Source organism: Psittacula echo (genome assembly GCF_963264785.1).
Source record: "Psittacula echo genome assembly, chromosome: 7".
Classification (NCBI taxonomy): domain Eukaryota; kingdom Metazoa; phylum Chordata; class Aves; order Psittaciformes; family Psittacidae; genus Psittacula; species Psittacula echo.
The window spans coordinates 17,825,550-17,850,156 of NC_137740.1; the positions used below are offsets into that span (position 1 = coordinate 17,825,550).

General features: G+C 37.1%; 1 protein-coding gene across 2 annotated transcripts in view; it reads left to right on the plus strand.

Annotated features, from left to right (window-relative positions):
- The window catches only part of BRINP3 (BMP/retinoic acid inducible neural specific 3), a gene marked incomplete at both ends in the record, with an annotated part of 200,938 nt that overhangs the window by 71,004 nt on the left and 105,327 nt on the right, over positions 1–24,607 (plus strand). The window contains one exon of one of the 2 annotated variants that reach the window (XM_080623038.1): positions 20,797–20,987. The exons of the other annotated variant lie outside the window; for it this stretch is intronic. Coding sequence (XP_080479164.1) covers positions 20,797–20,987 — 191 coding nt within the window. The remainder of the gene's footprint in view (positions 1–20,796; positions 20,988–24,607) is intronic. 2 annotated transcript variants of the gene reach the window in all.

Below are 24,607 nucleotides of genomic sequence, written 5' to 3' on the forward strand. Positions count from 1 at the left end.
ATGTGGATGGCAAGTGGGGACTAAAAAAATAACATACAAGCCCTAATGGCATGAAAGAGCTGGAATCTCTTCAATTTGTACCTTCAGCAAGGTACAAATACTTCAGCAATGCAGTAATTCAAAGAGAAGTTCTTTGCCAAAGTAGAGCTATAGTGACAATCTACATGAAGAGAGCAAAACAAACCCAGAGGAGGACAAGCTAACATTGAAGCAATGACACAGTTGCTGCATATGCAGCAGTCTCAGCACATTCTAAGTTGTATAGTCGTTGTCATCCCAGACAATACATTTAAGTATTTACTGGAATGTTATTTAGCAGACGATAATGAAATAGCAGAAAATATGCATGAAAGAAGATGGAAATATCTTGTGCCTCCTTACAGGGAAGCTATCAAACGCAGAAACAGGGAAATGAGCACTTGGAGGAAGGCAATTGCTGTTAGCTTCTCCACTGCAAATAGGGCACTGAGGAAAAAAGACAGAAGTTCCACTGAAGTGTAACAGAGGGTAATATTTGCCAACATGTGTCAACTATGCATTCAGGGAATACAGAGGAATGAACTGCAAGAGGCACTAGTTCTAGAAATTCATTTGTAATCACTTTCTAATGCAGAGGAAAATCATAAATAGAAAATAGTGATGAAGGTAAAGGATGATGCCCCCCTCATTTCAGCTTCAAACAACTGTACTTTCTTGTACGAATTTACTTTTCACTCTTCTCTGTAGCCTCTGTGCTGCATTTGAAATATTGTGTTAATTTAAAATGTATTTTATGGACACATCTACTGACATACCACATCTCATTTACAGTCCTGACCTGGGTATCACTTCAGCATCAGCATTTAGATTGTGGTGTAATCTCCTACGATACGTGTAGTGTATGCTTTGAATTTCTAATTTAAAGAATAGATGCAAAGGTAATTGGTCATATCAGATTGTAATATCTGTTGAAAGAATTGTCTTCACAAATGGATTTTTGCTACATTAAGCTTATCCTGAATTTTGTATTCACTTTTTGGTTGAACTTACAGAATAAATAAAATAGATGTATACACAGAACATGCAGGTAATATTAACATGTTATAAGGTGGACACAATTGAGTGGACTTCATTATTGCTTAGAAGTTACATCAGATTTGCAATTTAAGCCTAATGTATATAGCTGTGACTAATTCATTTAGTCAGTCTATACTTTTAATGACAATTTGAAAGATTTTCTTTTTCCCCTTTTTATTCAAAATAAGAACTGTAGCATTTCCTTTACCTTTCAGAAGTTGTTGAACAACTTTAGCTCAGAAATTAAAAGTCAACAACTTTATAAGTCCTGTCAAAACAAAACTGTTGTGAATGATAGAGTATATGAAAATTCTGTGTTCCATACAAAATGAAATTATGCAAAGACAACACATTCTTTTTTTTTCTTGCTGGCAGGCCTGCTTATTGTTGAGGAACTTCCAGAGGCTATTCTGACAAAAATTGTCTCACATGTATATACTTATTATGCTGCTTAGGAAAAGGTGTGAGTAGTATTGAAGAGTACTTTTAACAAAACACAGTTCAGATTGCAATGTAGAAACATATAGACTAAACGATGATGATCTTTCTCAGTCAACATATTCAGAAATAATAGAAATAAAAATACTAAATTATAGATGATACATCATCTATAATATAGAAATTAATATTAAAGAAATAATAATTGAAAACTCCATGAATTTTAGTTGAACTTGTTGTGGCATATCATGTATATAACAAACCTCATTGAAGTACTTAAGTTTAAGATACTGGGACACTGCTAAAGTATAAATAGCAAACGAGAATTAACCATGTCTGAAACCTTCAAGGATGATACATTCAGAGGGGAATTAAAAGGTCATTAGTTATTTTATTAAACTCTTTCTATTAGTTGTTCTATTAACATTACCTGAGATTTTGACTGATCAAGTAAAAAAATAAGTATGTTTATTTTAAGAATTGATTAACAAGCAGATATACTATTTTAACCACACAAAATCAAACTGCTAGCCAAAATAAAATTTCTTATAGACTTTGGGTAAAAAGATTTTCTACTATAGTATCCTTTAACAAGAGAAAATGGAGTCACATCTGTAATGAATGGAGTAAGACTGTTGCCCAGTTCTCCATAAATTCACATAGATCAACAGGAAGAGGCAAGTGATCCAAAACCAATGAAGCTAATTTTGGTTGGCTAATTTTAGATTTCTGTCCTTGGTAACTTTAAATTGATCCATTTCTTTTAGAACAATTTGATACCAAATACATAAGCTAGTTTTTCAGTTTCATATTTTGTAATGGAATGGCCTGTTCAGATATCCTCACTTTTGAGTTTTTCAGATGCTGTGGCTTTCTTGTTTTGATTGCAATTAATAATCTTATTTTTTTGTGTATACCAGTTAAACATTAGCATCTATCTCTTTGCACAGTCTTGAAAAAGAAATATTTTGATTTAAGTTGTTCTCTCCCCAAAGCCACAGAAAAAATATCAAATGGACAGATCAGCATGTTCTCATGTGATTCAATTCAGCTATACATGGGCTTGCTTGTCAGTTATGTTATCAAAGAAGATTCATGTAACTATCACAGTTAACTGGCAGCCTGGGTATGGTGTCAAGTAGATAAAATGAATTATTCCCAATACAGAATATAAGGAAAATATTTTTACTACATTCAAATATTGAATAAGCTACAAAAAAGAATCTGCTAATGGACACGCTGTGATCCAAATTGATCAGACTTTGATTCTGAATAATTTATTCATATATAGTTTTAATTCAGATTTAAGACCAGAAGAATAGAAATAGTATTTAAAAATCTTTATGGCTTCTGGATCTATTTTCTGACTGTTTCTTCATCTGCCTTACTGGGCTTTGTATTGAACTTTCATAGGCCAAATTTACAGTAGACATCATTAAACTTAGGGTCTATTTTACCATTTGCTTCTATTGTTTTAGGATTTGTTATGAAAAATAATTTACATCTACTAACTTCTTTTTTTTGTTACTATCTCTAAATAAAGTAAATCAGATGCTCTAACCATGGGATTGTCAGCTTTTCTGACAGATTTTAGTTTTCAATTTACTTACAGAGATAGTAGGATTACCCACAGAGCTCACTAATGCATTATTTGTGCTTGGTGTAAGTATTTTAGTGTATGATTATTGTACATCTCTTATATATCCTATACAAAACCTAAATATAAACATATACTTATCTATATACCTACTGCAAATTAATAAACAGGTGCTTACAGATTCACTGTTCTTTAGTAACTGATGTCCATTCAGTATCAAAACCTTTCAGCTGCTCATATTTCATCAATGTTGAGAAACTTTGCCTTTACATATCATTATATAGTGTCACAACCATGATAGCTGTATCAGAGGGTCTTGAATCCTAAGGGTCAAATTATCTTGCAAAATATTGAAGTCCTGAAGTGTATTTATTAGACACTGGATTAGCCCAGAAATGTCATCTACCTAGACCTGTACAAACCATTGACACAGTCCTGCAAGATGTCTTTTTCTCCAAACTGGAGAGGCATGGATTTGACAGAAGAAGCATTTGATGGATAAGGAATTGGATGGTTGATCACACTCAACTGACCACAGGCCTCCAATTGGCTGCACCAGGTACAGAACAAATTATTTCACTTCTCATTTCATAGTCATTTTGGAACTACTTCACACTAATCTTTACTTCATTAGTTTTCTTCCAGACTTTGATTTAGAATATCACAGGTTTATTTAAGCTACTGAAAGTGTTTTGATGGCTCATCTTTGTAAATACGCCTCAGGGAGAACTTAGTTATTCAACAATCTAAGTATAGATAAAAAGGAAGATGAGCATTTGGAATTTTTTTACTACCTATTTTTGATTGTCTTTAATCGATTAAGTCAAGGCCAGGTGGGAGATGGAAAGGAGAAACTTAGCATATATACTCCTTATTGAAGCAGATGCTGAATTTAGAAGACCAGATTCTACCCTAAATTAAAATTATTCTATCTCTAAATTCAATAATTAAATTTATCTCCTTTCACATTAGTAAAGTTATTATACAGTTTTGCAAAATCCACTATTTCCATCTTTTATTTTTGTATTTTTTGGCAAATTTTAAATGCTTAGGCTTTCCAGAGGGTATTACTTCCACTGGATGTCTCTATTCTTTGACTTATCTTGATTGAGGTAAGATACGCACAGGTTTATACCCCTCAGGTATAATACCATTACTTGTGTTTGTGTGTGTATTATATAGAAAGGAAGCTAAAATTATCACACAAGCCGCTAAAATATTCAACATTTTTTTTTTATCTTGTCAATAAATTTATCACAGAAGCTTTCTGGGCTTGGGTATAAGTGTTTAGCAAACCAGCATGAAGTGCCAGGCAGTGACATTTGCTTTGACATGTATTGACGTAAAAAACCTGATGCAGTAAAGGGTTGGTAGAAACCAAAAGGCAAAGGGGTATGTACTGTCTTGCATTCATTTTTGTCCAGGATGATTTAGCTATGACAGACAAGAGACACAGTTTAGAATTACGGTATATGCAATCCTAAAAATGTAACAAAATCAAGCATGCCCTCTAATCTCAACACTGATGCTGTGAATAACTCTGGTGCTGTCAGTAATTTGACTGACAGCTTGCTGCAAATATGTTAAAACCAAATGATGCATCCACCCATGCCCATTTTCACCTTCCCAATAATGTTCAAGGTTTGTATAAATGATACAGCTTATTTGCCTATGAAACGAAATGGACTTGATTCTTGTCAATTTTCTGTTCGCACATTTTTGAATAGTTATAAATATACAACTTAGATCATGTTATGACGATTATGCCAGCAGGTCTATATTCCCGTCTCATTATCTGAGTGCAGCTTATATGCCTGTGTACCTCTGAACAGAAATGCGGATAATTGCAACTTGAGCATCTCAAGGAGAATAAACAAACTACGACTGTTAGGGGCAGCAGGGATTGCCTAGAGCTAGCAAAGCTCCACTGCTGCATGGCAGTGCAATGAGGACCCTTAAAAATACAAGAGAAAACACAGAAAGCTTCAATTACCTATTCTACAAAATTCAATCCTCATTTAATTTTATTTTTCTTTTGGCAGAAAGAAAATTATGTTGGAAGAGGCATTTAAAAATACTTCCTAAGCATCCCTTTTCTTTCTTCATCCTGTATGCCATTCCCTTACCTGAATCACACAGTCATTTAAAACACTCCTTTCCCCAGGCACAAACCCTCTTTTAAGGGCCATGAGGAAGTTCTCAATTCCTCCTATGTGGTTCCAGCCATGCTTCCCTCAATGGATTAGCTCTATGTGCTGGTGTGGCTGTCTTCTAATCAGAGCAAAACTATTAGCTCTACTCTTGCTGGTGCCTAGACAGAGGTTTTGGGTCAGTCTGTACCTTATGGTCCCCATAAAATGAAAATGTATTCTGTGGGGTGAAGGGTATGGAATTTTTACCTGTGCAGTATTTGTCAAGCTAATAAAGAATGATAGTGACTGGCTGAAAAGAGAAGAAAAATATTCATAGGATCATATAATGTTTTGAGTTGGAAGGGACCTTAAAGTTCCAACATCTTACAAAATCCTACTTTTCTCATAGTGAAGAAAGGCTTTAGTTATATTTCCAGTGTCGATATTTCTGATTACAGAGTGGCACAGAATTGGGCTTTGAATAACATTTTACAAATAGAACTATTATGATTTGCATGTGTAATGAATAAATACCTCAATACTTATAACTTTTTCAGATGGGAAAACTGAGGCTCAAAGGGGTTATTCTCTATGTTTAAAGAAGTGTAATTTGCAATGGCTATATTACTGAGTTAAAACACATTTTGTTCTTAAAATCCCTAAAGCCCCTTCCCAAACATCACAAGGTCACATATATACTGATTAGTCACGTATTTTGTATCCCAGAATACTCACTAGAAAAATGAAAATATTTATTCTGCTACTGTGTAAAGGTGTAAGGCTACAAAAATCCTATAAAGAGTATGCTTAGTCACCCATGAAAATGAGATAAGATCTCTTACAAATCTGGTCTGCAATGCCAGGTCTTGTCCCCTATACAAACCCATTTGCATCCCAGTTATTGGCTGAACAAACACAGTAGAAAAATACTTCAATAAAAATATCTTAAGATTATTTAACATAAATAAAATCTTAAAATAATATATAATTTATATTTTCTCATGATATTGTCATAAAAGATCTAAGGAAGGATGTTCCTGTAAACTTCAGCACATCTATGGTGTTTTCACTTTTCATCTTCTATGGCTTGCTTGTAAGCTTTGTAAATGTTTAATGAAAGATCAATCCACTCTGCTTCCAGTGTTATGGCAGTCCCATTAGGAAATCACAATTATCACAGCCAACTTGAACAGTATAAAACTGCTGTGCTAGTAAAAGCAGAGCAGTGGATGGTCTGTACCCTTCATGTGGGTTTTGCTGCTGATTATCCATGCTGTCTCTTTTGTTCTCCCCTCACAGCACATTTCAATTATGTCAATGTCTCAACTGGAAGAGGTATTTGTCACACTATCTCCAGCTGTCAGGGCAGCTATCATGTCTGAGTTACAGGCTCATTTGAATTACTTACTGTGGGACTGAAAGGGCAGGATATCGCTACAACTGTAGTTTATTAAAGACCCACAGCTGTTCTGCAGAAAGTCTGGAAATACAGTTTCCTAATAAATAATTCTTCTCCCATTTGAAAGACATTTCTGTTTTCTTTCCCACTGGCGACAGCTTCTAAATTATCACCTGTTCTTAGAACATTCACCTGAAATAATCCTTATAGTTTTTTATAGCAATTTAAATTTTTGTAGGAATTTATGACTTGTGTTATCTCTTGGTTGTGACAACAGCACTGTAATTTGTAGCAGTGATGTAAACAAAATTTACATGTTCATGCTTTAAGCAATTACCAGAAAATGTACTAGAAGAATGTAACAACATAACCCAGGAGCCAAAGGAGAAGAATACTTCATGCAAATTAAGCTTTCTATTGAGGGAAAAATTTTTTACAATGAGGGTGGTGAAATACTGGCACAGGTTGCCCAGAAAAGTGGTAGATGCACCATCCCTGGAGACATAAAGGCCAGAGTGGATGCGTTTCTGGGCAACCTGATCTAGTTGAAGATGTCCCTGCTCATTGCAGGGGGGTTGGATTAGATGACCTCTGAAGGTATCTTCCAACCCAAACTATTCTATAATTCTATGATTCTGTGATTCCCCTAAATCACACAGGAATAACTGACTACTTTGCAAGTGCAAGGCCACATGTGAGGACCAACTTTTCCTTTTTCTGTGACTTCAAAGAAGAAATTATTTCATTGTTTCAGAGATGAGTGTCAGTTTTTCCTGTTCTTGTGTGTGAGATGAAATGATAATCTTAATAATAAAAAAATACATATGTATACTTTTTCTTATTTTTAACATTTTATGACTTTTAATTACACAACTTCTGTGTAATTAAAATGATATCTTGTTGGAATCTCTGGGTCAAAATTTATCAGGTTTTGAAAATTATTAGTCTCAAAGAAAAGGAATGCAATAAGTTGTATGACAGCATTAGTCAGCACAATAATTTTGCTCATATTTACAGTGCCGGATTTGCAGAAACATAGGGCTGAGACAGATCTCTTGTTCAGACTTTGTTGCTCCAAATAAAGTTTTTTTTCCCTAGCTGAGCAATTGTTCACCTCTTGTTCCTGTATAACATTACATAACGGAAGCCTGTTGCCATGTCTTTCAGAAGCTTGTATTCTCTTGAAAAAAACCCTCAAAATGTCTAAATTTTCCTAAAAGAAATGTCTTTTACTTTTTTATCTCCTTGCTGTTTTCAAAAGGATTTAAACATTGTGTGTGTGTATATATATATATATATATATATATATCTTTCTTTGTAGGCGCTACTCTTGTTGAGATCTTAGCAGAACTCTGGAAAGTGACATAGGTATTTTGTTGTCATACATAGAATGTTCTTCTTCTATGTAAGAATTTACCATGTTTTCAGTGAAATTCCATGCAGGTTTGTTTTTTTTTTAATCTATTCTATCATATTTCTACTTACTTAATTATTTATTTGGTATGTATTGTCTCTTTTTTTAAGAGTAGTACCTTGCTTTTTATCACATCCCATCTTTTTGATTTTCAACCATTTCTATGGTTTCTATAAATCTTTAGAAACATTTGCCAGAGCCCTCAGCTTAGTATCATCTGAATATTTTATGAATAATAGATTTTTTTTAAAGAATCAGATTTAGGATAATTTCTGTAGGATCCCATATATAAAAGCCTTCTAACTTGGTAATGTACCAATAGCAACATACTCTTTGAAAGGAATCTAAGAGATCCAGGTTCTACTCCTACATTCAAATGACTGTAAGAAATCTTCCTTATTTGGGCTGTAGGTGGATACTAATAGGTCAAATTGAAGCATGAAAGACTCATGGCTGAAGGGCACATAGTTTTCTTATTTCATGATGATTACTAGCTACAGAGTTTCTGGGTCATAGGATAAGATTGTGGAATCAAATTATTTTATTCTATGTAAAAATATTTTCTCTTTATTCATGCTGTAAACGTGTCATTTATATATACAGAATATTACAAATATTCCACTACAACCCCCAAATTTACATTTCCTAGATTTTATGACATATATATTTCCACAGAAGCCAAAGCATACTAAACTATCAACCAGAGAGAAAACACATTAAAAATTACTATATATGCAGAAAGTGTTTGATTTATAACCACTTTAAGTACTTTCATTTTTTATACTTTTAACTTTTCCTTGGTTCAGCAAATTAACTTTAGTATGCATGGGTGCAAAGATATGGAGGATATTTTTTCCTGTAATTTCTTTCATTCTCATAAATTGCACTAATTTTCACATGATGCAGCATTACCCCATAGGAACAACAGTTTCAACAAAATCAAGCATTCTATTTATTTTTTTTAAAAGGCTTGGACTGCTGCAACTCTTTATTTCTGTTTCAAGAAAAATTCAGAGACAAAATAAAATCACCTGCTGTCCTAATTAGCATTTAAATAGTTGCCAGTTGGCAGTGAATTTTGTGATCTTATTTAGGCTAAAGAGGTGAAGAAGTGAATAAAGTATTTGCTACTACCTGTGCAGCAGCTGCTAGGTCACGTTTCTCCTGAAAGTATGCAAGGATTCATGACTGCATTGAGGTTGTCTAGAGTGCTTCCTAATTCTCCATATCAAGGACATTTTTTTGGTCTCATCCACATTCAAGCCAGGATATCCATACATTCTCAGTATGATTTAATTCGCTTGGAAAGAAAGACCCATGAATTCAGGCTAGAATTCTCACCACATTTCTGTGTCAGTGTGTACTTCCCTGCAGCTCATTCATGGCAAGGGATGATATCTTGGTGAGGAGCCTTCATAAAGACAATATTGTCCCAAAAGAGACAACAGTATATGGGCTGCAGGTAGCACATCTCTTCTAAATTCCAGGAGTATATCTGAGGAAACCTAGTGCTATTGTAGCTATGCGTTTCTTTTTGGAACCTGCTTTTTCTACCTTGGTTTCAATGGGGTGAAGTCGCTTTTGCTAAAGACCACCCCTGAATGTAAATGTCCATGACCCCTGCAGGAGCGAAAATGTTATTCACCACTTTTAGGTGATCCTGCGGTGAGGGGAATTAAATCTCAACCACACAAAACTGTCAGGTTTAAGATGAAAAAAAAAGCAGGCGTAATCAAGTGGGTAATTCTATCCATCTAAGCATTTGTTTAAATCTCATGACACAGTGCTTGAACACCTGCCAGAAAATCAAAAAAGAAATGTTTACCTCTGTATCTTCCTGCCTGATAGAGATGTAACTGACTGTAGGAGAGGTAGGGAGGGTTTTATTTGTAGCTTTGTTTGTGTGTGAACAACTTCTTACAAGAAAAGTAAGACAATGAATCTCGTGGAAGGGAGATTTCTGTTTCTATACTGTTTAGAGGTTTATGAATTTTCTACTCCTAATTTATGGTCATCTTTGACATGCCTTCAGCTGGTCCCAGGTTCAAAAGTGAAGTGAGTTGTTCCATGTATATGGTACTTGTTCTTAGTCCAAGATAGGTCAAGAATCACTATTGTCTGCACCACGGTTGGTCTAACTCAGAGAAAATGAAGATATCTACAGATATTGATGATTGTGTGAGTTTCATGCTAGTGCAACAATAAGCATTACAGCCTTGTAGCCAACTCAATGTATAAAGAAATACAAAGGTAGCATTCAGCTTTGTGAAAGAAGACTTTTGACTATCCTGTCTTTTTTTGCACTGCTTACATTTTCTGAGACAGGAAGAGGAAACCCTGGTATTATATATTAGATGCATTGTTTTTAGTGAGAGTATTTATGAATATGCAGATTAGCTTCCTCCTGTAGTATGTTTGTGAGATACATACATTTAGTGTAGGATGTGGAGTTGGAATTCCAACTGGCCACTAGGCAACCATCAGATGGTAAAAGTGCTTGCTTTGTTACCACACTGAATTGCAGTCAAGCTGGCAAACCAGAGGTGCAAGGTTTTGTAATTCATCACAGGCCCCTGCTTGAAGAGATATGCAGTATTGCACTGCCATTGTTCATAACTACAATAGATTACTTCATTTATCCTCACACCACTTTCATTTTGTGTAACATATTCCTATTATATATAGAATACTGAAGTATATTTAACACTCAGTTTATGATAGACAGTACACACTGTGGAGGTGCACTGGTATTTTTTCATGGCAGCATTGCAAAGCTGGTGTGTTTTACAATAGAGTGTAAATAATTCTAGACAAGACATTAATAGATAAGTTTAATGCGGCCAAAACAGAATCCCCAATAATTGCCCAGCATTACTCCTTACACAAAAAACCTGGAGAAAAATACCATCTGCTGGGCATATGGTTTGGAAAGTCAGTTAATCTTGACTCTGTTCCTAGATTTGTACAGCCATGTTGCATTCTGTTTCTTCCTAAGCAACATTTCTAGGAAAATATTGTAACATTCATGTAGGCCCTTATTATCTTAAGCTTGTTGCAGAATGGCAGACAGAACACCAGGGTTCTAAGCAGAGTTGCTATACTGTGACTAATAATCTGAAATTATTGGCTAATCCAACTCAAATTGAAACACATCTAGAAGGTCAATATTCACCTTTTTGCTAATTTTAATTCAATAATGACATCTTTTCTTGATTACAACTGGCCTGCATAGCTTTCACTGCTGCCCAAATGTTAAAACTTCTCTTTCATGAATAAAATGGAAAAGGTTTCTAACCCTGTCAAACTGACCGGATATTAACCAGCAGTTCAGCTGCACTCAGATGGCACTGCACTTACACTAACAAGTCATCATTTCTGATGCTGCTGCTTTTAGATCAAGCACTATACTGACACTGTTAATACAGCTACCAGTGACATAGAACAGGCTTTAGCTCAAACCTGTTAGTATAAAGACAGAATAACTCTGAGCATGACTAAATGTGGGCATATGCCATGTACCGTGTCTCTTAGTTTTTTGTAAAATATGTCCTTCTTCTGCAGTTCTTGTTCCAGCCTTGAGACATCCAGTGCATGATGTCTCACTCCTTCCCAACCCATGTGTTGCAGTTAAAACCCAGCCAGCAAATCAGCACCACACAGCCATTCACTCACTTCCTGCTTCCCCCCACCCAGAGTGGGAGGTGGGGGACAATCTGAAGAATGTAAAACTCGCTTGTTGCGATAAGAACAGTTTAACAATTAACGTACAAGGTAATACTAGCAATAGGGAAAGAAAAGGAAAGAGACATAAAGATAAAAGGGGAAAGGAAAAAACCCCAAACAACAATAAACCAATAAATAGTGGTGACACACAATTGCTCACCACCTGCTGACTAATACCCAGCCCCCCTACCTGAGCAGTGATCAGTTCCTTCCGGGTAACTCCCACCAGTTTCTATACCAAGCATGACATGCTGTGGTACGGAATACCGCTTTGGTTAGCTTGGGCCAGGTGTTCTGCTTCTGCTCCCTCCTGGCTTCTTGTGCACCTCCTCACTGATAGAGCATGAGAGACTGAAATGTCTGTGATTGATTCTGAAATTTTCCACAATCACTCTTATTTTTGTCTCTCAGACCTATTCTACAGAATTGCTGTGAGGGATGGCGAAATGGATGCAGACACACAGAAATTTCAGTCATGCACTTGCAATACATTTATTTTGCAATAGTAATATTTAAAATAGAGCTTTATCCTATCTGAAGCATCTTTAAAAAACTCATATTTGGATTCTGTAGGAGGATTAAGAGTCTTATTCAGCATTTTTACTATAGCCTGAGCTTCAGAATGGATTTAGTTGTATACAAAGTCTCCAACATATATAAGCTATATTAAAAGCTGACCTACCAGTTTTATGTAAGTCCTAAAGTCCTGAAAGTTTTGTTTCCCAGTTTTTTTCCTCACCTTGCATAATTTCTATATCCATGTCATTCAAGAAGGATTGAAAGTAAAATGAAATATAACAAGTATATGGCACATAAATACATTTTTTCAGATACTACATTTAACACTCTCTGTTGCAGGAATTAACAGCTCAACTCCCATTCAACACTTTTATTTAGTTAAGAGCATTAGAAAGACCTGTGTTTGTAATCTTGATTTATATTGACAAGTTTATTGCTCTGATTCTCTGTTCTGCTCACTGTTGTAATTCCACTGGTTCTTTAGAGAGATTTGCAATTTACATCACTGGGAAAAAGAATAACACCAGGATCATTTTTAATAAACTAAAGCTCCAAATTTATTTTGAATAAATATGTTTAGTTTTGCTAAAACAGAAGCATCCTTTTTGTTGTAGAAAATAAAACTGAAACATTTTTATATACTGAATAAGAATCCCTGGGTTTATTTTTTGTGTGCAATTAGAGATCTGAGCATTTTCTACTACCAGTGAAACTATATTTAGATAGAAGGATAACAAATAGATGCAATGGAGATCAGCAGCACATTCCCTCAAGAGCTAAGCAATAAACAAATAAAACACTGAAGTATTTTCACAAAATATTTTGATTTTTTTCTACTGCTTTCAACAATTTGAATTGCTCCAAACTGCAATACTGTTGTTGTTATGTTTCACAATATCAAAACAGCATTTAGGCATATGTCTGTGGCCAGTTCATAAAGATTTTTGGTCTGCTCTAAATATGGGACAGAAGGAGGGCACACTTACTCACAGTACTTTGCAACCTTAGCCTTACTATGCTTCAGTTTTCCAAATGAGAAATAGGGTGAATAAGAAACACTACCTTTAAATTTTCAATTACTTATTATAGTTTGATTTTGTCTGTATGCCTCTTTATTGCTGAGTACAACAGATTAATTTGTGGTTCTGAAACAGAAATTATAAAAATAGTAATGGGAGACATTGTTATGGTTAAGAAGAATCCATCAGGCTCACTGTAAATCTATTTGAAGCTCTGATTTAATCACCTGAAATAGCAAGGATTATATTCCCCTTCAAATCTTCTTCACATTACAGTTTTAGAGTACAATGACATTTTTTTCGTTTCCTTCAACTAGATGTTTTATATAGACCTTTCCCTATATCTCTCCATACTATATGATTTAAAATGTATTGTAATGTGTGCAGTGGCAGAAGAAAATGTATAATTTACATACACTTTTGAAAAAAGTGCTATGTCTTGAAATTCAAAAGAGAAATTGACAGCCCTTGTTGGCCTGCTGCCCTAAAATTACTTTCAGATCCACTCACACTTTGACGTCTTTCAAGATGAAAACATGTCCACTTCTTGTGCAATACTCTGCTAAAGGGTGTTTCATGTCAGAACATTAATTGTTTCTTTAGAGTAAACATCACTCTGAATGTCATAGCACAGTAACCCAGAAAAGATATAGTAGGAAATAAGAAAAGAAATAGTGTTGAGATAAAAGATGTTTTGAAATTATGCTTTTATTTTACCCCACACTGACTCCTGACTGATCATTCTTCAATCTAACTTCCTTATCCATCCAAGGAGGTCTCCTGGCCCTCCTGCTGCACTCCCTTCTAGTCAGGACGCAACACTCCTGAGCCTGTAGCGGGTGATCCTTGAATATCAAACAACAGTCTTGGGCCCCCCTGCCCTCTAGGGCTGTATCCCATGGAACCTTACTAAGCAGACTCCTGAAGAGGCTAATGCCTGCTCTCTTGAAGTCCAGGACAGTAAGCTTGCTGCACGGTCTTCTCACTGTCCTGAGGATCTTGAAATGCAACCATTGCTACAACCAAGGCTGCCCTTGAGCATCACATTTCCAACCAGCCCTCCCCTGTTGGTGAGCACGAGGTCAAGCATGGCCACCTCCCCTTGTTGGCTCCTGTATTACTTGCAGGAGGAAGTTGTCTTCCACACAACTGAGGAACCTCCTGGATTGCTTGTGCCAGGCCATACCATCCATCCAACAGATATCAGGGTGGTTGAAGTCTTCCATGAGAGCAAAGGCATGCAAGCATGAGGCTGTTCCTATCTGTCTATAGAGTGCTTCATCCACAGAGTCCTCTTGATCAGGCGGTCTGTAACAGATCCCCACAACAATGTCCCCCATAGCTGTTCTCCCTTTAACCCTGACCCACAAACTCTCTGTTAACTGCTCACCTGTCCCCAGACAGAGTTCCATACTCTCCAGCCTATCCCTGACATCAATAGCAACTCCCCCTCCCCATCTGCCAGGCCTGTCCTTTCTAAAGAGCCTGTAACCTTCCATTGCAACACTCCTGTCATAGGAGCCATCCCACCATGTTTCTGTGATGCCTACTATATCATACCCCTGTAGATGTGCACACATCTCTAATTGCTCTTGTTTGTTCCACATAAGATGGGCGTTTGCATAGAAGCATCTGAGCAGAGCTCCAAATGAAGCCAGCTCATTGGCTGGAGTGACTGAAATATCTCTACATTGCTCCGAGCATTTATTATAGGTGCCAGCAGCTGACTGGGTGTGTTGGGATGTAATGATGCTCCCCTTCCCCAACACGTCTAGTTTAAACCTTTCTTGACCAGCCTGACAAGCCTCCTACAAAAACAGCTCTTCCCTTTCATTGTCAGACCAACTCCACCAGCCCCCAGTAGACCTGGCCTCCCAAATCGAGTCCCATGTTCTAAATACCCAAACCCCTGACTATGGCACCACTGTTCTAACCATTTATTAACCTGGCCAGAACTCTCAGTCTTTTTAAGGTCCTTGTCTTTATGCTGGAGAATTGATGAAAAGAGAATCTGAGCTCCAGAGCCCCTAACCACCTCTCCCAGGAATCTCTAGCCCTTCTTAATGTTCTCTGAGCTACTGCTATCTATATCACTAGCACCCACGTGGATGACTAGAAGTGGGTAATAATCAGTGGGACTTACTAGACCAGGCAGCCTCTCAGCAACATCCCTGATCTGAGCCCCTGGTAGGCAAAGCACATCCCTTGAGACTGGGTCAGGCCAACAGATGGGTGCCTCTGTGCCTTTCAAAGTAGAGTCCCCTACTATTACCCTCTGCTTTTTCTTGGCAGCACCAGTAGTGATCTTCTTTACCTGTGCATCAGGCGATTTTTCATGTTGTGAGTGTGTTTCCTCATTAGCCACCTGCAGAACTGCAACACTTCTCTGGGTGGGGGCATCAGATTTAGGAGGAAGACTCTTGCTTTTAATTGTCCTCTTCCTCCTTTTTTTCGTTGTGTTTTTTTTTTTTTTTTTTTTTTTTTTTTTTTTGTTATTAGTTCCCATCTTCCTGGATTAATGGCCTCCTTTTCTGCTTGAGCTATGATGGACTCTTGAGGCCAGTGCACATTTTGGGTCTGGAGCAAGAAGTCCTGATGAAATCCATTCGCAGGTCCTGAAAGAGCTGGCAAATGAAGTTGCTAAGCCACTGTTCATCATATTTGAAAAATCATGGCAGTCAGGTGAAGTTCGCAAGGACTGGAAAAAGGGTAATATAACCCTGATTTTCAAGAAGGAGAAAACAGATGACCCAGGGAACTACAGACCAGTCAGTCTCACCTCTGTGCTTGGCAAAATCTTGGAGCAGGGGAATTGCTGCCTGACCAATTTGGTGGCCTTCTATGATGGGGCTACAGAACTGATGGACAGGGGTAGAACCGTTGACATCATCTATCTGGACTTGTGCAAAGTGCTCAACACTGTCCCTCATGGCATCCTTGTCTCTAAATTAGAGGGATATCAGTTTGATAGGTGGACCGCTTGGTGGATAAAGAACTGGCTGGATGCCTGCACGCAAAGATTTGTGGTCAATGGCTCAATGTCCAATTGGAGACCAGTAACGAGTGGTGTCCCTCAGGGGTCGGTGTTGGGATTGGTCTTGTTCAACATCTTTGTCGGTGACATGGACAGTGGGATTGAGTGCGCCCTCAGCAAGTTTGCCGATGACACCAAGCTGTGTGGCTCAGTTGATATGCTGGAGGCCAGCCAAAGGGACCTTGACACACTTGTGAGGTGGGCAGATGCCAACCTTATGAAGTTGAACCATGCCAAGTGCAAGACCCTACACCTGGGTGGGAGCAATCCCAGGCACAGCTACAGGTTGGGCAGAGAAGAGATTCAGAGCAGCCCTGCAGAGAAGGACTTGGGGGTGTTGGTCGATGAGAAACTTAACATGAGCCGGCAGTGCGCGCTAGCAGCCCAGAAAGCCAACCGTATCCTGGGCTGCATCAAAAGGAGTGTGACCAGCAGGTCGAAGGAGGTGATCCTGCCCCTCTACTCTGTTCTTGTGAGACCTCACTTGGAGTATTGTGTGCAGTTCTGGTGTCCTCAACATAAGAAGGACATGGAACTGTTGGAACAAGTCCAGAGGAGGGCCACAAGGATGATCAGGGGCCTGGAGCACCTCCCGTATGAAGATAGGCTGAGAAAATTAGGGCCGTTCAGCCTGGAGAAGAGAAGGCTGCGTGGAGACCTTATAGCAGCCTTCCAATATCTGAAGGGGGTCTCTAAGGATGTTGGGGAGGGACTATTCATCAGGGACTGTAGTGATAGGACAAGGGGTAATGGGTTAAAACTTAAACAGGGAAAGTTTAGATTGGATATAAGGAAGAAGTTCTTTACTGTGAGGGTGGTGAGGCACTGGAATGGGTTGCCCAGGGAAGTTGTGAATGCTCCATCCTTGGCGGTTTTCAAGGCCAGGCTGGACAGAGCCTTGGGTGGCACGGTTTAGTGTGAGGTGTTCCTGCCCATGGCAGGGGAGTTGGAACTAGATGATCTGAAGGTCCTTTCCAACCCTAACTATTCTATGATTCTATGATTCTTAATATCAGCAGGACAGCTGCTAGTCTTGGCTTTTACGCAGTAGAAGAAGAAGAGGAAGAAAGAATAATGTCCTAATACTGCTAGTGTTTGTGTTCAGTGCATAATGATGCAAATGCAAGTGTTTTCTTGACCTGCAGCCAGCGCTGATGCTATGCTGTTCTGTGGAAGGTGTTCTTCTGATGAATGGTACTCCAGTGGCTTTGGAAGGCAGTAATTTCTCTGCTAAGAAGATCATTAACCCTGTCAGGCCTGGTAATCTGCCTTTGGCAGTGGACAGAAGCACAATTTCCAAAGAAGAATAATCCATATTTGGTACAAAAATCTTTTGAGGGCTGGAAAGTTTGTGTTAGAGAGAATGACTGCAATAAAGGTCGAATGACGTAAATCAATATTGAGTTTCACTGTGTGAATAAGAGAGGGGAGAAGGAACTAGAGTATAGTATTGCTTGAAAATGTGAAATCCAGAGAAGAAAGGGAACATATATGTACAGGTATATAAATATACATACTTATAAAAGTCATATAAAAGGAAGATAAGGATATGATTTTATTTATAGTGAAATTTCTGAAAAAAGAGATTAGCTTTTTGTATAGCAGTTACAAGTGACCATCACATAGCCAGGAAATGTTTGTGAAAGCCTACTCACTCAGCATACTAGAAATAATGTAGTGCTAGTCTCCCGCCCTGAAATCCAGCCCAGGTTTTCCTGCTCCAACACTTTGCTCTCATAAATCCAGTTACTTCTGAAGTCTGAAATGTTTCCTCAGGTTTCCTGTTGGAGAATCTCTTAGTCATTTCTTGCTTGTCCACATCTAGGTATTACTGCTTCTGCAGGCAGACAGCTCGCTTTTGGTGCCCCATGGCTCTCTTTTATCTTCAGAGATGAAGTTTCTTCCTCTTAACTCTTCCAGAGGTTTAGGTCTTCATCTCTCCACATTCCGAAACACTTCATTTAAGAAAGACTTCAGGAAAATATGAAAGTTAGTTTGCAAGTTCTTTAAGAGCGTCAGCTTTTAAAGCTGTGGAAAGAGTTCTAAAACTGTAATCTAGCTCTACCAAGAAATCATTTGCCTCTTTCAGAGAAGGGCTCTAGGACATATGGTTTAAAACCACAGCTCAGGAAGAAGCACTGAAGAAGGTAATCAACTTAGGCCAAGGTTAAGAAGAGATTCAGACAAAAGCTGTAGTTACACAGAACATGCCTAATATTTAGAAAAAAATAATCTGCTTGACATGCGTTAAAAGCTTCAAAAATTGGGAATGAAAATTGGCAAATCTGTTCTAACAGAATGTTGAATGAACTCTGTAGTTAAGTACTACAACAATTGTTGAGTTCTGAGAAATCTTCAGCATCAACTTTAAAGTCAGGAGGAGATGCTTTTCCGTGAGACAGTTTCTTCTTCAGTCACAAACTTGCTGACATAGGCAGCAAAAGCTATTTTGTGATATTCCTTTGACAGCATTAAAAAGGGGGCAGGTGAGGATATTATAGTGGCCTTCTCTATCCTTAAAACCTCTGACAATGAAAACAGAGTGAAGGGTAGCAGCAAACTATCTACTCTAAGACATGCAACTTTCCTGTTATTCTTGTGTTTGAACCTCAGCTTTGATATAGACAATTAGTGAGATAGCGAGTTTAGAAGAAAAGGTTTCATCAAAGTATAAAATTAATATTTTACATTGCAAATCTTTTATTATTTTCTTGCTATCAAAGCAATTCTGTCTTGTTGGTCTGTTTGGGAACTACAACTGATCTATATTTTCTGTTATATTAAAGTGAAAATAATCCAAGACACTCAAGTATGCCTAGAATTCACAGAAATAAAACTTTTTTTTTTTTTTTTTTTTTTTTTCCCCAGTTGGAAAAGTACATTTACAGTTCTGGCTACGCTGTTTTTATTGCTTGAGTTAATGTGGTCAATATGCCAACAAATATTCTTTTATTTTAGAGGCAAAAAATATTTGTGTGTAATTTATCTCTACACCAATATGCAGTAGTTAAAAAAAAACTGAAAAAAGGGGTTATTGGTTCTATAGCTTCTTAAAAGGAAAGTAAATTTGTGAGAGAAAACTTTAAAACCTGACAACTAAGTTGAAAAAGCCCTACAACTATAAAATAGTGATTTCCAAATACTAAATTAGGGACACTGGCTACGTGCAATCTTTAAGGAACTGTGAAGATCTGTTTAGTCTCATGCTCTTGATTGGTAAATTGCATTAAATTTCATGTAAGTTATGCAAAGCTCTTTCTACTATAATTCTTCTCATTTGTTTTTGATAAAAAGATGGCATCTGCAAGAATGAGAGCAAAAGCAGTTCATAGGAGCTGCAGCAAACTGTCACCTATTATGCATGTAAATTTAAGCTAGACTGTGGATAAGGTGGTTGGGATCTGCAAGAGAAACGAGGATGCTGGAAAGTAGCAGGGTTATACAAGACTGTATTAATCTTGGTTCTACTAATAGTTGTGAACCTGAAAGTGTTAAAAAATATTGCTGTTGATTATGCATTACTTAGCTCATCCTAGTTATTCAGCCATAGGCAATGCTTTGTTTCAGGAATCCCTCCCTCAAATGTTATTTTCTAGCTGCATTCTTGATTTTTGCCTTCTGTGTTAATTTTGTAAATGAAGATTACACCATATTTAGCTGTGGCTTTTCTACAATCTTATCTAAGGGAAATATTAATTGACATACCTATATGAATGACTTAACAAAGTGGTAGCTAACCCACAGTCCACAGGTTGCCTTGGACTTAATTTTCACAGTACCAAAACAACTATTGGTGTGCCTTGCAAAAGCAAAGTTACTGCAAATGATGTATATCTTGGCTAGATTTTGCGGACAATGAGTCCTTCCAGTGATAATGCTATTGTCTGCATTTCCTCAATTTTATTGTCTGTATTATCCTCAAAATGGACACCAAAAGTACAGAAACTGGAAATATCACAGTGGGTGGTGTGATAGTGTATTTCTAAGCTCTTCAAATTAGCCATCTCTGTCACTAGAGAAAAGGGCATGTCCTGTTTGTTGAAATGTTTCTAAAATTTGCCTTGTGCTAGGTGAAAACAATTTTTGTCTTTGGTCCAAATTTGAGTAAATTATTAACTTAGTTTCAGTTTCTAGCTAATCTGGTTGTTCTAGGGTTGTATGCACATCAGAGTCTAAGCCTAAACAATAGGAACAGCAGCATCCTAAGTGGCTTCTTTTTTTTACTTTTTTCTGTACAATGACTTTGTTATAGAGTACTGCCTCCACTTTTAACAAATAACATTCCCTTTGTTCTTTGCCTATAACACATGATAGACTATCTCTGTCAAGGCCTATTGTAATACCCGGTTAGTTGCCCCCAGCTAGTCAACCGAGAAGAGTAGTTTGCAAATGAAGAACATTTATCTGAATGACGTATTTGTATATCTGAATGACATTTTTGAATGAGAGTTGCTTTGTTTTGCAGAGAGTTTGGCCGCTGGAAAGTAAACAATCTTGCTGTTGAAAGAAGAAATTTCCTTGGCTCCCCACTGCCACTTGCCCCTGAATTCTTCCGTAACATAAGGCTACTCGGACGCCGCCCAACCCTCCAACAGATCACAGAAAACCTTATCAAGAAATATGGGACACATTTCCTACTATCAGCTACCCTGGGAGGTACGTTCAGTGCTTGGAAGACTGTGCATGAGTTTGGTGTGACTGAACTAAAAGTGGTGAACACAACTCATTTCTCTGTAACACTGGTGTTCCTTCTCAGAGCAGCTGGGCTAAGCAGCAATCTCTGGGCTGGAATTTAAAGCATGGGAACGTCCTCTGTCTACAAGTTTCATGGCTCCTTCTTCTGATGATGTTAAACTTTGCTTTATTTGATGCTATGTAAACAATTTTATGGACAAGAAGAGAAGAAACCTCTTACTGAGACTGAGGTACCTTACAGGAGTTCCTGGTGTGAATGCTCCTGGTCTTTTGAGGATGTTTCTCTGCACTAAGAAGTCATTAAAGAGAGTGATGTTTTTTCTGTAAGAAGCCCTTATTACAATTTATATAATAACAAATTACACAAGTATTTGGGCCCATTACAGTACAGCAGAGATGAAGTAAGAAAACGTATGAGAATTATTTAAAAAAAATCTTTATAGTTAGGAGACTTTCAAACTACTTTGGCTGCTGGGAAAGCTCCATATTGTCACTCTACCCTTTTCAGAACTAGTCTTCACTAATCAGAGGGACTACGTTTTCAAAATCGGATGATGAGACTTTGCCATGTGATTCCTATTAACAGAATGGAATCTGCATCTGTAAATCCCTACAGACCAATCTGCAAAGGGTAGCCTGATATATAACTGGGATCCAGTCACCAAATGGATTGAAGAAATCCAGTGAAGAGGCCTAATGTTCAAGAGAGAGTATAAATTGTTCTGAATGAAAGATAATTAGTACCTGTGATTACCCATCTAGGCATTATGAAATGAACTGACATTTTAGAAATGCAGTTTTATCCCTTTGTGAGTGGTTATATTAAAGATAATTCTGGTGATTGAGTATCTTTCCAGCAGGACAGTCTTGTCAAAATCCTTTATTCAGGAATGGTTCTCTTTAATACATTTCATAACTGAATTCTAACCATATATTTATGAAATGACAGGCTTCTTATTCTCTTTTGGCCGATACCTGAGATCTATAACAACTGAAATGGCTCACAGTAGCTCCTTTTTGAAAAGACCATTCTAGAAAGAAAGTGAATTTCTATATTGCTGTAGTTGTTAAGAACTAATTCCTGACCTTATTTTGGGAACTAATGCTTCTACAGCAAGTCCATTACCTTTAGAATTTTAAGAAGAAATTACGTATGTTGACCAGCAATTTGGAATAAAGTGCCCAGAATTTCTTTTAATTAGTAAATTTCTTCCATGCAAAAAGTACACTTTTTATAAATTACTATATATTTTCTTGAATATTCAGCAATACCGCATATGAACAGAAAAACTAACTGCAGAAGAAAATGGTTCTCAAAATATGAAGCATAATAATTAAGGATTTGGCTAAAGCATGTTTCCTAATGCAATGATTATCCAAAGTAAAAAATATTTTTTTGGTATTATTAGGTATTTGCTAAATATTCGTCAACATAACTTTCACTACTAACCGCCATATAATGAGATTCATTTTCAAGATGAAATTGGACCTAACAACAATCTAACACAAGAATAGCTGCTTGTTAATAGTACAAAATGCCAGTATCACACTGGTCACAAAAGAGCTACAAACTTAACACCTTTTAGGAAGTATGGCCCTAAGTAAAAACTAAAACTTATGGTAGTTCTTTTGAAGACATTTGAAAACTAGCTTAAACATTCAGTGTTCTCCCCAAAGCCTCAGGATTTGCTGCAGAGAAACTGTGGTAGGGTGCCCTTTTCTCATCTCTCTTCAGAGTACCTCACAAAGGCTCTAAAGCGCAGCAGCTGTCACATGCTTGCAAAAACTTTCCACTCACAGTGAGACAGTGTTGACTTCCAGGCTCTGTCAATGCTTAATAAAGTCAAAGGGAGTTTTTATACTAAGTTTGATGAGTCTTGATTTAGGACTCTTGCCTCAATTTTTGGGCACGATTGCAGGCACACCTGCGGCCTTCCATTATGGATGGGTGTTGAATATTTTGAAAAATTGGTTCAATTAAAATAATTGCAGGGAATTAGTAATTTCTAAGAATGCCTTTATAAGGTAGCTCATTACCCTATACTGTCTTGTATGTGTTAGTTCTCATTTCTGAGCTAGATTGAATGGGGATTCCCAGAGATGCTTCTGCAACCTTTATTAATATGTAATTAGATTTTTTCATTAATGTAGTTGTACTTTCCCTTTAATTACAAGCTATTTTATTCTGAAAGCTTTGTCATTTATGTGGCTTCTTAAAAGCAGAAGACCAAACTGAGTGTGCATAGCATAGTACTTTTATTTAATGAATCCCCAGTCGTCTGTATTCATGGACATAAAGGAAAGCTTGGCAAATGAATGATCCTGTGGTAAGATTTGTGTGCCTCTGTGACCGTTTGGCTTTCATGAATATCCCTTTCTGACTATAAAGGAAACTCTTGCACATGGTTGTTTGTGATATGTTCACAAGTCTTTATCCACAAACAGAGAAATATATTCCTCAAGGGCATTCTGAAGCTAGAACTTAGGGAAGTTCTATTTTTCATGCTGCCACAAGATAATGTGGAAAAAGACAGTTCTCACTGTTTCTATTTCTTATGGAAATTTTATCTTCTTGTGACATAAGCCAAATATCCATAATGAGCAGCTTCAAGCTGCATTATGGAAGGATCCTGTGTAAGCAGCAGAGGATTCATAGGTGAGCTCAGATGCCTGTCAACAGGAGTGAAAACTTCTGCTTCTTCATTGACTGTCTGTGCTGTCAAATCTTTGAGAATCAAAAGAAAAAGAAAAAAGAGGTAGTTTTGTCTTTTCAACAGTCTTAATGGGTGTCAGCAGATCAGCGTAACTCCAACCTCTTGTCATTCTCCTCTCCACTGATTACAGTCCTGTGAGTTTGATGGTTGTACCTTTACTATTCTGTGCACTGAATAGAGAGGGTCAGATTTTCTGCCCCTGATTAATATTCCTCTTAAGCAGTATATTAGTCTGTGTACAGAGACGGGAGAAATTGTCAGGTGGTGCAAAACAGTGAATTTCAATGAATTCTGAAGGATTTATGGTCACTTACACTAACTGCTGATATGACCTTTATTTTTTATAACACTTCTTTAAGATGCAAACTATGGTAAACAAGGGAGGGAAAGCCCACTCTCAAATGGCTGATGTGACAAAGAAACTGTAAAATTCAGTATCAGACTTGCAAACACCCCGTGCACATCAGATATGTAAAGTTGGTTATGGTTGCAAAGTGGAAGAAAAAAATGCAAAAATATATCGTTTTTCTTTTCTCTTCCCCTCTACTTAGGGAAGAAAAATTTTAAATCCTAAACCAGATGGTATCTATAAAATTAACATTCACTGTTATTCACGTGTACTATGGAAATGATACCACATCTGGCATTAATTTATATACTTTTTGAACCTCTGCACTTCCATCAGCACCTGCTTAAGTTTGGGAAAATGACCTGATAAAGCCCTAATGGTACATTCTGTGATCTATACATGAACAGATTTTCCACTAGCACTAAGCTATTTTTTATAACAAAGGCATAACAATTTTTCTTTTTTTTTTTTTTTTTAATTTATTTTTTACTGTAATGCATTGCAACTATTGTAGCTGA